At 38.4% G+C, this 15,251-nt stretch overlaps 1 protein-coding gene across 2 annotated transcripts in view; it reads left to right on the top strand.

Moving 5' to 3' along the window:
- Positions 1 to 9,967, top strand: part of NFKBIZ (NFKB inhibitor zeta) — a 29,961-nt gene extending 19,994 nt beyond the window's left edge. For both annotated transcript variants that reach the window (XM_019648375.1, XM_019648374.1), the window contains 11 exons: positions 1,892 to 2,031; positions 2,551 to 2,581; positions 2,709 to 2,809; positions 2,902 to 3,677; positions 4,362 to 4,467; positions 4,846 to 4,992; positions 5,184 to 5,247; positions 5,521 to 5,690; positions 6,571 to 6,681; positions 6,795 to 6,962; positions 8,557 to 9,967. In XM_019648375.1, the coding sequence (XP_019503920.1) occupies positions 1,903 to 2,031; positions 2,551 to 2,581; positions 2,709 to 2,809; positions 2,902 to 3,677; positions 4,362 to 4,467; positions 4,846 to 4,992; positions 5,184 to 5,247; positions 5,521 to 5,690; positions 6,571 to 6,681; positions 6,795 to 6,962; positions 8,557 to 8,610 (1,857 nt within the window). In that variant the 5' untranslated portion in view covers positions 1,892 to 1,902 and the 3' untranslated portion in view covers positions 8,611 to 9,967. The remainder of the gene's footprint in view (positions 1 to 1,891; positions 2,032 to 2,550; positions 2,582 to 2,708; positions 2,810 to 2,901; positions 3,678 to 4,361; positions 4,468 to 4,845; positions 4,993 to 5,183; positions 5,248 to 5,520; positions 5,691 to 6,570; positions 6,682 to 6,794; positions 6,963 to 8,556) is intronic.
- The last annotated feature ends 5,284 nt before the right edge of the window (positions 9,968 to 15,251 follow it).

Here is a 15,251-nt window from a genome sequence, read left to right as displayed (position 1 = left end):
GTGGGAATGAACCATGTTAGATTTTCTTTCGTCTTTATTAAAAAGCTTTGTTAAGCTATAGTTCACGTAGTATGGCGAGGTTTTGGATCTGATGTAGGTGTAATTTTTTTCTTGTGGCTTTTTTAGCGTATTGAAGTGCATGATTTATGTCTTCCTGAGTAACGTGGAAATTTTAAGTAAAAGGATTTCATTGCTATAGGAAAGAAACCGATGTTATTAAGATGTAAGGTGAGGCTGGACTGCAAACTAACTCAGTTTATGCCTTTACTTTCTGCTTTTTGCGAATTTCGGGTCTGTCCAGAATTTTGCCGTCTTGTTTTTGTTCTGTGTTCTTAAGAATGAATAAGCTTATCTAGCAAGAAAACATAATGTTTCCTTTCTTCGGTTGCGAATTGGTTAGTTTCTTAATGAACCGAGTTGCATAATTTGGGGGAAAACAGGATGCCACTGTGGGTAGACTAAAGAACGTCTAGATGATGTCAAATGTTGGAGAATCTAGTCAGCAGGCTTTCAGGACTGTCTCTCTCAGGTGTTCCCCACTGCCACCCACTGCTGTTTTCGTTGTCTTTTAAAAACTGATTTTCCATTTTCTTTTAAAGAAGTGATTTAAGCCACTGGGTTGTATAAGGTGCTCCCTGTATGTCAAGGGAGCAAATGCAAAGTGTGTGTGTGTGTGTGTGTGTGTATGTATTTAGATCCTTTTCTCCTACACTTGGCTTTTATCTGGCTGAAACTATTTTGCTAGTTTCTTGGTTTACCACATAGCTGTAGGGGATTTCTGAAACTGAATTTTTCTCCTTGTGACGTTGAATCATTCATTAACTGCTGTCATTCCAGAGAAATGTTGTGTTAGGCTTTGGCAAGAGATCCCTAAACTTAGACTTAAAACCAACTTATTTAACTTGCCTCATCGTTGAGTTATTTCCCTCATATATTTATGATATATACGTTCAAATTATGCACTGTTTCTTGTCATAGCTTCTTAATTTTTTCCCCTCCCAATGGAGTGGCAGAATTATTCATTTCCTAACTTTTTGCATGTTTACTTTCTGTTCAGCTCATCCCAAGAGGTTGTGACACAGTAGTGGTCAGAAGCGTAATGCTGTACTCATAGACTACATTTTAAAGTGTGTTTTCAAGTTTAAATATGAAATGGGATTACATATTTCCTTTTCACTTAGAAGGCCTCTTTGAGCAATCCCCAAAACAGTCAGTGAGGGGAAATCCTGTGTGTGTGTGTGTGTGTGTGTGTGTGTGTGTGTGTGTGTGTGTGTGTGTAAATGTGTTTAACCTCAGTGAATTTAACCACCTTTCTTGGCATAGCTGATCTGAGTGAAATAAATAAGAAATCTAAAACACTGTTAATTGTTAGGATTTGGTACATTGAGATCTTTGGAGCAAGTTTGTTTTGTGCTTTCTTAGGTGGCTGGATTAATAGACTTTTAAATTTCTATGTGGACACAAAGCCTTTTGTTTAAAAAGCTATAAATTCAGCATTTATCCATTGATCTCCCAAGTTTTTCAGAAGTTAAGAATAGTTATAGATTTATGAGAGTCAGAATGCAAAACCTGGAGTCCTGTTTCATGGGGGGATAGGGCTGAGAGACAGAGAGGCTTAATTAGGGCTCATTGTTAGCTCTGGAGACCCCCTGAACCATATTTTTATGAGCTTTAATTCTTTAGGGTGCCTGGTAGAGGAAGGTATCAGGAACGTAGAACCTTAAGTAGGACTAGGGACTGACAAGTAAGCCATAGACCAGAGCGAGTTGGAAAGGCTTTGCAATCTGGTGATTAGGGACTTTATACATTAGACAGCTATGCTTTTGAGGTTATTGAGATTTGTATCTATGAAGAGATTTAATTGGAATATGTTTTGTTTTCTTTTGAACAGTTGAGCCCCATATGGGGTTTGGAAGGCAGCAAAGAGGACCCTTTCAAGGTGTTCGTGTGAAGAACTCAGTGAAAGAACTCCTGCTGCACATCCGAAGTCATAAACAGAAAGCTTCTGGCCAAGCTGTGGACGATTTTAAGGTGGCGTCTATTTTTTTGCTTTGGGTCGGGTGGCAGGGAGATTAGTCTGTCAGGGTTACTATTCTCTGCTGACCTAGGTCCAGGAAGTCTTTTGTGGACCACAAAGTCCAGAGGACGGAGAGTATATGTATCTTGCTGTCTGCTGTATTCCTATCACTTAGCCCAGTGCTAGGCGCTTGGTAGGTGCACAAGAGAAATTTAATGAATGAATAAATGAAGGCAAATTGGGGGCAAGGAAATAATTGGGGTTCAATTGGAATGGAACATATTGACTAGAAAGGGGAAACTCAAATGGCCTTATTAATTTCATCTTGACCTGAGTTGAACTAAGGTGAAAGTGAAAATAGGGGAAGTTGCAAAGTTGAATAAAAATTAAAGCTGAAAGTAAATATTGCTAGAATACATCAAAGGTTTATGGTAAGCTGTAAAGAGTGGTAGAGATAAGTCTGTTTATTGAGGTATATTAAGCAGGAGCCTATTTAATATTACACTAATCTGGAAACATTTTTTTCCTTATAGACACAAGGTGTGAACAGAGAGCAATTCACAGGTAAAAAGTTACTTCTATTCATGACATTATGGGGGCTTTAGAGTAAAATACTGTAGCGTGGTTATGGATAAAATTTGTAAAAAAAAAAAAAATGATGACAGATTCCATATTCCTATCTTGGGTATAGAATTGATGAACTCAGTATCGTATAGTGGGAAAAGGAAAGGACCGGAGTCGTCTGATGGACCAACTTGCAAAAGGCCAGCTTCGTCACATACCCAGTTTTTGGTAAGTATCTCACTATTTTCCTCTGAATACCCTTCAGAAATGATTTCTGGTATAATTTTGGGAGTGTGCAACTTACTTTTTTTCCTTTTCAGACACCACCTCAAACACCAACGCCCGTGGAGAGCATGGAAGATGTTCACCACAATGAATCCAAACAGGACAGCAGCACTGATCTGCTTCAGAACATTATCAACATCAAGAATGAATGCAGCCCGGTTTCCCTAAATACTGTCCAAGTTAGCTGGATGAGCCCTGTGGTGGTCGCTCAGAGCTCTCCCCGAGAGCAGTGTCAGGACTTCCATGGAGGCCAGGTCTTCTCTCCACCTCAGAAATACCAGTCGTTCCAAATCAGCAGCTCCCCACACATGATGGATCAGGCTTCCATGTACCAGTATCCTCAGAACCAGAACGTGCAGCAGCAGCCACAGCACTACACCCACAACCCATCTCTGGAATACAGTCCTTATTCCAGAGCTTCCCAGTCCCCCAACTATGAAGCAAACCTCTTTGATAATCAAGAACCACAGTTCTGCCCAAATCAAAGTTTTGCATCCCTTCTAAGTAGTCATGGGGAAAGTGAGAATATTGCTGTTCCCATTCAGACGTCCCCCAGTGTTCAACAACAAAACGACGCCCACCTGCAAAACTTCAGCATGATGCCACACAGTGCTAATGAGGCCATGCTAGGGAATGAGGCAGGCTCTGTCCCTTTAAGCACTTCACTGCCATTCCAGAATCTCATCGGAAGTCCAATGAACACCACACAGTTAGGGAAGTCATTTTTTCAGTGGCAAGTAGAGCAGGAGGAAAGCAAATTGGCAAATATCTCCCAAGACCAGTTTCTTTCAAAGGATGCAGATGGTGACACGTGAGTCGCCCTTTATTTCATGTACCTTATTTGGTAAATCATACTTGTTGCATGTAGTAGGCACAGAATCTCTCTTGGGTATACCAGTTAGACTTTAGTAAGTGCTTGGCTAGTACGGTGACTAGTGTAGGTATAAACTGCTGTTCAGTGATAGCTAATATAAGAAAGAGCTTTCCTTTTATTTTTCTGGCTGAACAAATCACCTGCTCTAACTTAGTAAAAATATGTGTGTCGTCCTTGAATAGTTGGGTTTGAAAGGCCAGCATAGACTGTATCTGTAGAAAAAAACCAGACCATGGTTTGCTGGTCATTATCAACTGTGAGTTGATTTGTAGATTGAATACTTAACCTGTTCAGACATTGTGGCCTTGGGCAAGTTATTTAACTTCTCCATGCCTCAGTTTCTTGACATGTAAAACAATAATATCTCCCTCTAGAGTTTTTACGAATATTAAAATTAATAGATTTAAAGTGATCAGTGTGGTGCTTGGCATTCTTCTTATCTCTGGCAGCCTAACTCATACTCATCCTGTTGCAACTCAGATGTATTATCTCTGTAATGTTTCATTTGAGTGTACCAACATATCAAGGAAGACGCTAAAAGAAGAATCTTTTCTTTTTTTAAAAAAGATGAACTTGGCAAAATAGAAGTAATTCACATCTTTTCCTTTCCTTGTTTCTCAGGTTCCTCCATATTGCTGTTGCCCAAGGGAGAAGGGCCCTTTCCTATGTCCTTGCAAGAAAGATGAATGCGCTTCACATGCTGGATATTAAAGAGCACAATGGTCAGGTGAGGACTTTGACCCAGTGAAATGGCAAAAGATGGTGAAGAGAATGACAGCTCGTCTCATATTTATGTGTAGATAGTTCCAGAGCTAGTTCCAAGGGAGTTTAGTTAATATTAACTTTGTGGTGTTGATTCTTTGCTACCATCAGCCTTGAAGTTATTAATGTTAACTTTGTAGTTATTTGACCCAAGACTAACTGGGTATAATAAAGCTGCACCCTCAGTTTATTTTAGTTTCCTCGTGTTCCAATATCTTATTGCTTATTAGTAGGATTTACTTTTTTCTATGTGGATTTTCCCCTCAGTTTTGGTTTAGATTCATATTCCTTGTTTTAGTGTTAAATGTTTTAAAACATTTTTTTTTTTCTTCTGAATGCGCAGAGTGCCTTTCAGGTGGCAGTGGCTGCCAATCAGCACCTCATTGTGCAGGATCTGGTGAACCTTGGGGCCCAGGTGAACACCACTGACTGCTGGGGGAGAACCCCTCTGCATGTCTGTGCTGAGAAGGGTCACTCGCAGGTGCTGCAGGTAAGAGGAGTGAGCCAGGCTTCCATTATTACAGGGCTGAAGTGATCGGGCTTGGATGTTAGACGTTGGCTGTGGGTTGTCTGTTGCAGTAATCGCTTTTGAGTTAGTTGGCTTAGTTCTTGGAATACTAATAGATAAGTATTTGTGAAGCTGGTCATATGCTAACAGATACCTCTTTTTAAATTTTGCAGGCAATTCAGAAGGGTGCTGCAATGAGCAATCAGTTTGTGGATCTTGAAGCCACTAACTATGATGGTAAGCATGTGACACTTTATCGGGCGAGAAGCCATTTATAGAGAGGAGCCTATTTAGTTTCATACCAAGAGGGAGGGAGGTAATTCAAGCTAAAACATTTCTATAGGTGCAATTAGCCCTAAGACCCAGTGCGTGGATTATTCATATTGCCTCACTGGTTCTTGGGGAGCCCATCTGTAGGGCATGTGAGGGGCCATCCTCAGGGTTTGTAATTATAGACAACTGAAAGAGTTGATGGGATGCTTGACCACTGCTTTATGACACATTTTCTAGGCCTGACTCCTCTACACTGTGCGGTCGTGGCCCATAATGCTGTGGTGCACGAGCTCCAGAGAAACCAACAGCCTCACTCACCTGAAGTTCAGGAGCTTTTACTGAGGAACAAGAGTCTGGTTGACACCATTAAGTGTCTGATTCAAATGGGAGCAGCCGTGGAAGCCAAGGTAAATTCACAGAAGAGTTTAGAGATGGGATAGGGGAGAAAAGTGGTTACAGCAAAACACCTGTTCCCAAGAAGAGATTACATGTTGTTTTCCCTCTTTTTAAATTAACGGAGCTGAGTAGCAATGTATGGATAGTTAAGAAGCTTAGATTTTAAAAGATCATCTCATCTGCCTTTCTTGATTTGCTTTTAATCTTTAGATTATTATACAAGAGATCGTTTAGCTGTGAAATAAATTAATCTTTGTTTGAAAAGAAAAAAAATTGCTGTTGATACTGTCATTTTGACTACCATTTTCATATACTGATAATCAAGATAGTGCTTTTTGTAAGGGTTGCTTCATCGTTGTGGGCTCTAGATTTAACCTGTTATTTTAAAACAGAAAAATAATTTATGCTTTTCAACTTTGAGGTTTATTTACTGAGTATCACCTGTGTACAATGCAGTGAGTTAGGGGCTCTGGGAGGAAAAATGCTTACATCATAAGCTTCTTGGGTCCTTGGGCAGCTTACTGTCTAATAGTTGAGAGATAAAACTAATTATAAGTCTACAGGGTGGCTACCAGTCTGGAAACACAGGCGATTACATAATACAGGGTTTATTGTATCGTATTACAATGCATGATAAAACAGTATCGTCTATGTTTCTACCTTTTATGCTGTATGCAAGGGTAGACTGATAAGCGTAATATAGGAAAATTAATAGGGAATTTAAGAGGAATGAGAGATTCTATCTAGTCTGGGCTTAAGGAAGGCTTTGTGGAGAAGGGTGCATTCAAAGTAGTCCACAAGAGTGAGTCAGACATTTGAGAGACTGGGTGAAAAACATTAAGGCATGGTGTCCGGATGTTCATGCTTTTCTTCCTCTTTGCTTTTGACAAGGATCGTAAAAGTGGCCGCACAGCCCTGCATTTGGCGGCTGAGGAAGCCAATCTGGAACTCATTCGCCTCTTTTTGGAGCTGCCCAGTTGCCTGTCTTTTGTGAATGCAAAGGTAATTTTAGAAAGCTTCAGTAACTGCACAAGTCAGAATGACCTTTGAGCTTTCGAGCTGCTTTCATGCAAGTCTCCCTTCCTGACGGTGTCATTTCATCTCCTTGTCCTCAGGCTTACAATGGAAACACTGCCCTGCATGTTGCTGCCAGCCTGCAGTATCGGGTGACACAGCTGGATGCAGTCCGTCTGTTGATGAGGAAGGGAGCCGACCCAAGTACTCGGAACTTGGAGAACGAACAGCCAGTGCATTTGGTTCCTGACGGCCCTGTGGGAGAGCAGGTGAGGGCCATAGAAGGGACAGGAAATGCTTTTTCAGGCACTTGGTCTGGAACATAAAGGGAGATGAGGTTGTGCAGGGCGGAGGCCAGCTGGTGCTCTTAAGGCAGGTTCTGTCAGTATTTTTGTCTGTCAGTATTAAATGAGTCAGTATCTGTAGAGCATTCAGGATACTCCCAGGCTAGTGAGTGTTCAGTAAACATCAGCTGTTACAATTATTCCTACCTACTAACTGTTACCAAATAAGAAACGAGAGGGTTATTGATGCAATTTAGAATCTACAGCTGTTTTATACTTGAAACAAAAGTTATGCTTTACTCATCATATGGTTATATATTATCTTTGGGGATTGAATAGTTTCACATGACTGAGCTTTTCTTGCTAATGAGAACTGAATCTTTTAAGAACTTAACCTTTTTTGTTGGAAATCTTTCCCTGGAGTACATGAGGGCGATTGTGGCTATGGGTAGGTCATCACATAACTTTGATAATCACAAAATAAAACATATGGACTGCAATTCAGTCATTTCTTTGAGTCACAGCCCTCATTATCACTGTAATGTTGTAGGAACCCATGTTTGTGGAGCTCTTTATAACTTAAAATGACACTCTTGATAATTTATGAAGTTTTCATATATATTATACCTCGTAATAGTTAAGAAAACTTTGCAGTATAAGAGTTCAGCTAAGAAAATGGAGACTCACAGAGCTTCCAGGGGCAGGAACCACCATGAAATAGTAAATGGCAATCCTAAGCCTGGTGTTTGCTTCTATTTCAGGTTTGTGGTGTGCAGTCATGTAGTGATGTTCTCAGGGAGAGCCCTTTGACTCCTCACTTAATGTTCTCAGATTACTTCTTTCTGCTTCTGTATTTTTGTGTCTGTGTGTGTGTGGAGAGGGTCTTTTCCTTTGTTCTACGGTCATTGTGTCGTCTTCTAGCAGCTATCAGTTGCATCCCCTACCCAGATCTTCTTTCTTCTTATTTGTTGCTTTTAATCTGCTATGGGCTGAGAGAGAATAAAATTTGTTAGATGGCAGTATAAAATCAATCGTTAGGCTCAGAATGAGCCTACAGGCTTTCCTGCGATCCATAAAGTTATGTGCAAATGCTTGAATTCTTAGATATCAAGATAGTTTGACTTGAAGGGTATTAGGATTTATTTGTTTGTATATAAGGTGTTCTGGATTCTTGTTGAAGGTGACCTCAAGATAGGTGAGGTACTATAGCCGTATACCATAATTACTGCCTTGTATTCAGTGTTCTCACAAATAGCAAGAGTAAAGATTAGGAAAAGGAAGGAATATAAGTCTTCTTTCTGTGAAGTTGAAAGAGATTTTCAACTTCAGATAATTTGTAATGGAGATGCTCTTCTATTTAAGATTATTATGGGAGATCTGTAATAAGCTTTGAAAGGACTTACAGTATTTTTTTAAAATTCACCTTAAAATCTTGACATGTTGCATATTTCTTCTTATACTTACTTACAAATTGACAGGAGTGGTATAGAGTATGTAAGAAAGGAATGAAACCCTGAAGGAAATATGGTACTTTGACTGTAAAAAAAACCCTTACACATCCTATTCATTTCTATTCCAGATCCGACGTATCTTGAAGGGGAAGTCCATTCAGCAGAGAGCTCCACCATATTAGCTCCATGGACTTGGAGTCTGGTCGGCAACACTCACTGTCAGTTAGGCAGTCCTGTTATATCTGTACATAGACCATTTGCTCTGTATTGGCAAATGTGAGTTGTTTCTATGAAACAAGCTTATTTAGTTCACTATTATATAGTGGGTTATATTAAAAGAAACGAAGAAAAATATCTAATTTCTCGTGGCAGATTTTAGTATTTCATACCCAGGTATCTGGGATCTAGACATCTGAATTTAATCTGAGTGGTAAAATTGACTTAAATGAACAGTAGCTTTTGGGTAGGAAAAGGTTTTGATTTGTGGCATAAGGCATTGCTCATGTAGCTCTTGCCAGTTTAAAAGCAGGTAAATTGTAAACATTTTTAAAAGAAAAATGAAAGCATTTGGAAGGAAAAGCGTAAACCTGGATGTCGTGCTGAGGCTTTGTTTGGCCTGATGGCAGTGCCTGATATTGTTGGTGTTGGAAAGTCTCTAGTCATTGGACTAGGTGAAAGATACCATGTCTAAAATTTGATTTTTCAAACTGTATAGAATTGTCATTTTTGTCTTTTAAAATATTTGTACATATTTGGTTATTAAGATGGCCACATTTGAAATGTGTAAATCAATAAAATAGAAAAGAACAAGTAAATTGTCACTATTTTAAAAATTATACACATTCAAAGGGGCTGTGTCATCACCCAACTACCATCTCCATACATTCCATACTTATAGCAGACGGAGAGTTGTTTCCTTGGTGACTGACAGAGTCTGCTTGAATTGTAAATATGCTTTTCTCATGCATTGAGATGAGACACATTATTTGTCGGGAATTGCAGTTCTTAAAGAGAACACCTCTTTATGGCTCACTTTCTAGGACTTATAATTTACTTGCTCTGTTGGGAATTTTGTTATACCTTTATAGGAACAACAAAAAGTCAATATTGAAACATGTCTTACTAATTTTCTATTGTCAAATAATGATAATACACCATGATGTTTTATATCACCATTCAGAAAAAAATCCTTTATTTTTTTAGTAATCTATTAATATTATTTTGCTTACCTCTGACATACCGCGAGGAACATATTTGGAATTGATTGCACTAATTCATTGTAATACATTTGATTCATTAAAAACTTTTTTTTTAAATGAGTCTCACAAGCAGCTGACTGACTAATCATATTTGTAGCTTAAATTCTTTAAAAAAAAGATAACCTTTGAATTGATCACATTGTTTGATCCAGTATGTCTTGTGGACAAAAGTTAGTTATAGTTATTTGGTATCTGTAAATATGGCTATGATATGAACCAGTTCATTCACACTCATGGAGAAACTCATGTATGGTTTTAAATAAATATGAATTCAATAATACTATTTGTCTCAAGGATGTGCATTTTCTTTTCCTTGTCCCTTGTTTATATTTCCCTAAGTTAAAAAAGTACTATTAATTACTAATCTAAATACCTTTACATCAGCTAATGTATTTTAATTTGAATTTTTTGGAGAAGATGTTTCCTGAAAGTACATAACATCAAAAAACTGCTGAGTTCATAGAGGTTTATTAAGTTCAGAAAATGTGGAAGTTTAATAGATATTGTTGGTCACTTAGAAGTTTATGTGCTATAAAAAAGCTAAGTCTCTGTTTATAACTTTATTTATCCTACTTTATTTTGTGGGCACAGTAAACGTAGGAAAAACAATTTGGAGATTTCCAGGATCATTCTGAGAGATGTAAACCTGGAAACAGCAGTAAATGGGGTCCTTCCCTTTCCCAACATGCCATTCTGACATTACTGTAAGAACAACTACATCAACATCTCTGTCAGCATCAGTCAATTACTGCATATTTTAGTTCTTACAACCTCTTTTGAGAATCTGAACACTTTCCCTGGAAAAACACTTATGCAGACATACACAAATGCCGTATACAGTATCGGGTGTCATAATCACCAGGAGTCTATGACTCAGGTTAAGAATCTACTGGAGTTTCATTTCTGTACATCAAATATAATATTTCATCTTTTATGTAAATACAACCTTATGAGTAATTTGCGTTGCAAATGCAACATGATAACCAGAACAGAAGTGATATGTTCTCATTGAACATATACAGTGAGCTTTTCTACTTAAGAGATATGTTTTCTCTTATCCTAAGTTCTTTCATAATTAACTGAACCAGTGCTTAGAAAACATGATTTTGTATCTGCAAAGCTATATGATAGATAATACGAGGCATTCAAAGACATACAAGCCATATTTCTTATCCTTAAGGTGCATATGTAGGAGACATGGCATGTACTTTAGTAATACCATAAAAAAGGAAGAAATAGGTTCAGAGGAAGAGGAACTTCTATCTGAATGGGGGGGAACATCAAGGCAGAGCATTTGAGCTGTACCTTCAGAAGAGTGATCGGGTTGTTGGAAAAGTAATGACGTATTTTTTCTATTTTTTGTTGCAAAAAATGCGTCATGACTTTTCTGACAACCTAATAGTTTGGATGTTCATAGAGGGGGAGGAAAGGGAAGTGAAAGACAGAAACAGAACATGACGTGAACCAAGGCAATAAGACTTTGGGGGGATCCATATGTGATTCAGTGTAGTTTGTTTAGCATCTGATGACCAGTGAGTTTCATCTTCTGTTCTACCTCTGACTGGTAATAGTATCATGAGTATAGCGCGTTCAGAAAGATCCTTAAGTAGTCTAGGGGCTTGCCAGGGGAGGGTACTGTGACTGATGGTGATGTCTACTACTTGATGGAACATTTTAAAGATATGTTCCACTTGATGCCAAGACTGCGTTCATTACTGCAACCTCAGCGCCTTGCACAGTCTCTGGCATATAGTAGGAGCTCATAAATATTGGTTAAATGAATGAATGAATGTATGCCAATCTTGGTTGGGGCCACTGGTTCTGGGGCAAGTGTTTCGAGCCAGAGTTACTAAGTACTAATGAACTAATGACTATTATAGTTCTGAACTTAAGTCAGCCATCTAATTTAACAGTGACATTGATGATGTATTAATGACATTGGGCACAGTTGCACTCTTTTTTAAAAATCAGACAGTCCCTTTTTGCAAAGGACTGACTAGTACTGTAGCTTGGTATTTCACTAAGGAAGTCCCTGAAGTGCCAGAGACCTAATCTTCCAGCTTTATTTGTTAATCAAATCAGTAACATTTAACATAATTTCTATATTTTTTATTTAATCAGGAGTGGAGAATTTCCACAAATGCCTCTAACATTTAATAAATGTCAACTTCTTAAAGTCAGTACTACTGACTTTCATTTCTGGTAACATCAGTTCTGTACTGAACATGACCTCAGAGAGAAATCAATTCAGCCAATGGCTAAGTTCTCAATGGTCCCTCTGAGATCAGGTCTGGGCACAAGGGTTTAGATTAGTTATAACTGCTGGGTTTTTGCTTTTTCTGCTAGTGCCCTGGATTTGTCCTTGAGTGGAGGGAGGGATCATCTTATTCATCATTAGAGGCCCTTCACCTAACACAGTATCTGACATGGGGCAGACATTCAGTAAATAATCGAATTAAATTTTATGGCTCCCTTTTAAGCTTGTATTTTCTCAGCATATTTTATACTTCAATGTATAAATGTTTTACCACATGGAATTTATGATTTAATCCCAAAATACTTTTATCCTTCAGTTATATGCCTACCAAATCTGTTTTCACTTTATTTTCTCAGTCCCCTCACTCCACCTTTGGAGTCTGTGTAGACCCAGAAACATTGCATGAATGGCACATCTCCAGGAGGAGGAATAAGGGTGGAGATTGTTCTCAAAGTGTGTCTAGCTTTCTTAACATTTATTTTTGTCCTCCAGCCCCAAGCTCCCTGCCCCCTTCCCCACACAGTTCCACTTGCCTAGCAGCCCAAGAGGGTTTTGGAATGAGAACAGCCAGTGAGCCCAGCTGCTGAATGCCCTAGGTTGAAGGTTTCATTCTTTGGTGGATATCATCATCTTTTATGAAGGTTATAAAATATGCAAATGCTGTGGCTCCATCTCAGACTTCCTGGATCAGAATTTCCAGGGTTTTCAGGGCTTCTGGCATGTATATGTGAAGATAATTCTAGTGCACAGCTATAGTCTAAATTAATTAGGAAAGGCAGTCTTTGGAGAGTGCTGGAATGTTCATGTGGATGATGTAGCACATTGATGAATGCCTACTATGTGCCAGGCATGTTGGATTCTGGGTTATGGAACCTAGCTTTGAAGGAGAGATCAGGAGTCATCTAATCGTTTTTGTTTTTGTTTTTTCTTACAGAAAACCCTTTTCTAAGGCTATTCTGGTTTTTAATCCTCAGGTGTATTAGTTTCCTATGTAACAAATTACTACAAACTTGGTGGTGTAAAACAAGGGAAATTTATTCTTTCACAGTTCTGGAGGCCAGAATTCTGAAATCAAGGTGTCGGCGGGACCATGTTCGTCCGAAGGCTCTAGGGGAGAGTCCTTCCTTGCTTACCTCAGTTTCCGGCAGCTCCACGCATTCCTGGGCTTGTGGCAGCATAACTCCAGTCTCTACCCCCAGCTTCTCATGACCTTCTCCTTTTCTCCTGTGTCTCTCCTGTGTGTCTCTTATAAATAAGGACACTTGTCATTGGATTTAAATCCCACCCAGATAATCCAGGGAGGCCTCATCTAGAGATTCTTAATTACATGTGCAAAGACCCTTTTTCCAAATGAGGTAATGTTCACAGGTTTTTAGGATTAGGACATGGACATATCTTTTTGGGGCCCACTGTTTAGCCCACTACACCAGAGGCTTCATAATCTTTCCAGTGTTTTTCTTACAAAGCGATTACAACGAATACTTCCTTTTGAGCAATCCTATCACACATCTCCAGACTCTATGAACATCTTTTATATATAATTATTCATTTAATGTATGATATATATCATCTCCATTTCATTTATTAGCTGTATTATTTATTAGCTGTATGTATTTGGTATTGACCAGGAGATTCATTTAGCATTGATAAAACTTGAGTAGAAACAAATAGTGAGCTGTAATTTAAAAATTATTATAATGATTGAAAGTGATTTAATTATTTGAAACTTACCACAAAGCTTCTTTGATTATCATTAGTCATTCTATTCTCTGGTACACATATGAATAAACCTGTTACTCTTCACCTTGGATCACATTACCTAGGGTTGCCCGTGTTGGAAGCAACACGATCACAGATGAAATGGCTGCAGTTTATACCATCTGACCTTGTAATGATAACACCAGAGTAGGCACTTACATGAATCTGCAGACATTTGAAAGTGAAGGGTCAACTCAAGGAAATCCATGGTTTCAGACAATAGATATTGATCCACTTTTCAAAACTCCACTGAAATATATTGTTTTAGGTCTAGATATTATTGTTTAAGTGACAGGATTCTGGCTATTAATCTGAAAATAAAGCTTTTAGTAGGTCTGGAGACTTGGTAATTGGATCCAGCATGTGTTTCCTGTTGGAACAGCTTAGTACCTTTGGGCTTGACAATAGGGACACATTTCAGATTGCGAAATAACACTAGATTCCTTAGCTTAATTGATTTGGAGCTTACATTTGAAATCACTGTTTATTTTCTCAATTTGAGGTATCTTAATCCATGTGGCCGTTTCTCTGTATTTGCAGCCAAATGTCTCTCAGGCAGAGCTTTAGTTTCAAATACTTGGACAAGAGTGTGGGGTATCTGCTGACTGGCTCTCATGGAAGCCTCAGGTATCGACTGCTCTGAGAGGGAACTGCTCCTCTCTTTAGGCGCTCAAGTTTTCTTAGTTTGGGCATTCGACTCAGTGGGAGCCTGCCCACCGAGATCCTGTCTTTCTGAATTGGTTCCAAATGATTTTTTACTTTCAATACCACTTTCACTCACCTTTAAAAAGCCTGTCTCTCCCTTATTGCTCCCAAGAAGCATTCCTTCTAGAATTACATTAAAATTAAAAAAAAATTATCCTTCTTAGGCTCTTGTATATATGGTAATAAGAATTGTTAATTTTCAGGATAGCAATTTTGTCTATCTCAAGAAAATTTATGTCTATCTCAAGAAAATTTAAAATATATTACATGGGGAAAGAACAAACATTTGGACCTTTTGGGTGCTTCTACTGAAAAGATTCCTGGAAAATTTTTTAAAAAGGTAAATTTCTGAACTCAAATTGTAGAAAACTTTAAAAATAATTAACAACATCAATGTGTCTTTAAAAAGTAAATAAGTGACATACTCTAGGGTCCCACAAGAGGATTTTTTTGTATAGACCAAATAAGGCCATTTATATATATATACATATATACATATATACATATATATATACATACATATATATATATATATATATATATATATATATATATATATATATATTTTAAGTTGAGCCATCCTGCCACCGGTTGGCAGCTCAGCGGCTGTTCAGCTGGGGCCAGGAACTGAACTGCTATTGCTCAGAGCTCAAACTCTTGAGCGAGCTCTTAACCAACTGAGCCACTCGGCCGGCCCCAAGGCTATATTTTAATAGGCAAATTTTTCCAAACAGACCCTCTAAATTTGATGAAAATCTGTCCAGTATTTTCATGAGGTGCACTAGGCAGAGAAAGAGATCTATAGGCAGAAATTTAACTTAAGCAGATTATTAATTTCCATACA

This window comes from Hipposideros armiger, unplaced genomic scaffold (assembly GCF_001890085.2).
Source record: "Hipposideros armiger isolate ML-2016 unplaced genomic scaffold, ASM189008v1 scaffold_125, whole genome shotgun sequence".
In the NCBI taxonomy this organism is placed as follows: domain Eukaryota; kingdom Metazoa; phylum Chordata; class Mammalia; order Chiroptera; family Hipposideridae; genus Hipposideros; species Hipposideros armiger.
The sequence above is the reverse complement of the archived record's forward strand: the minus strand, read 5'-3'. Positions and strand labels throughout refer to the sequence as shown.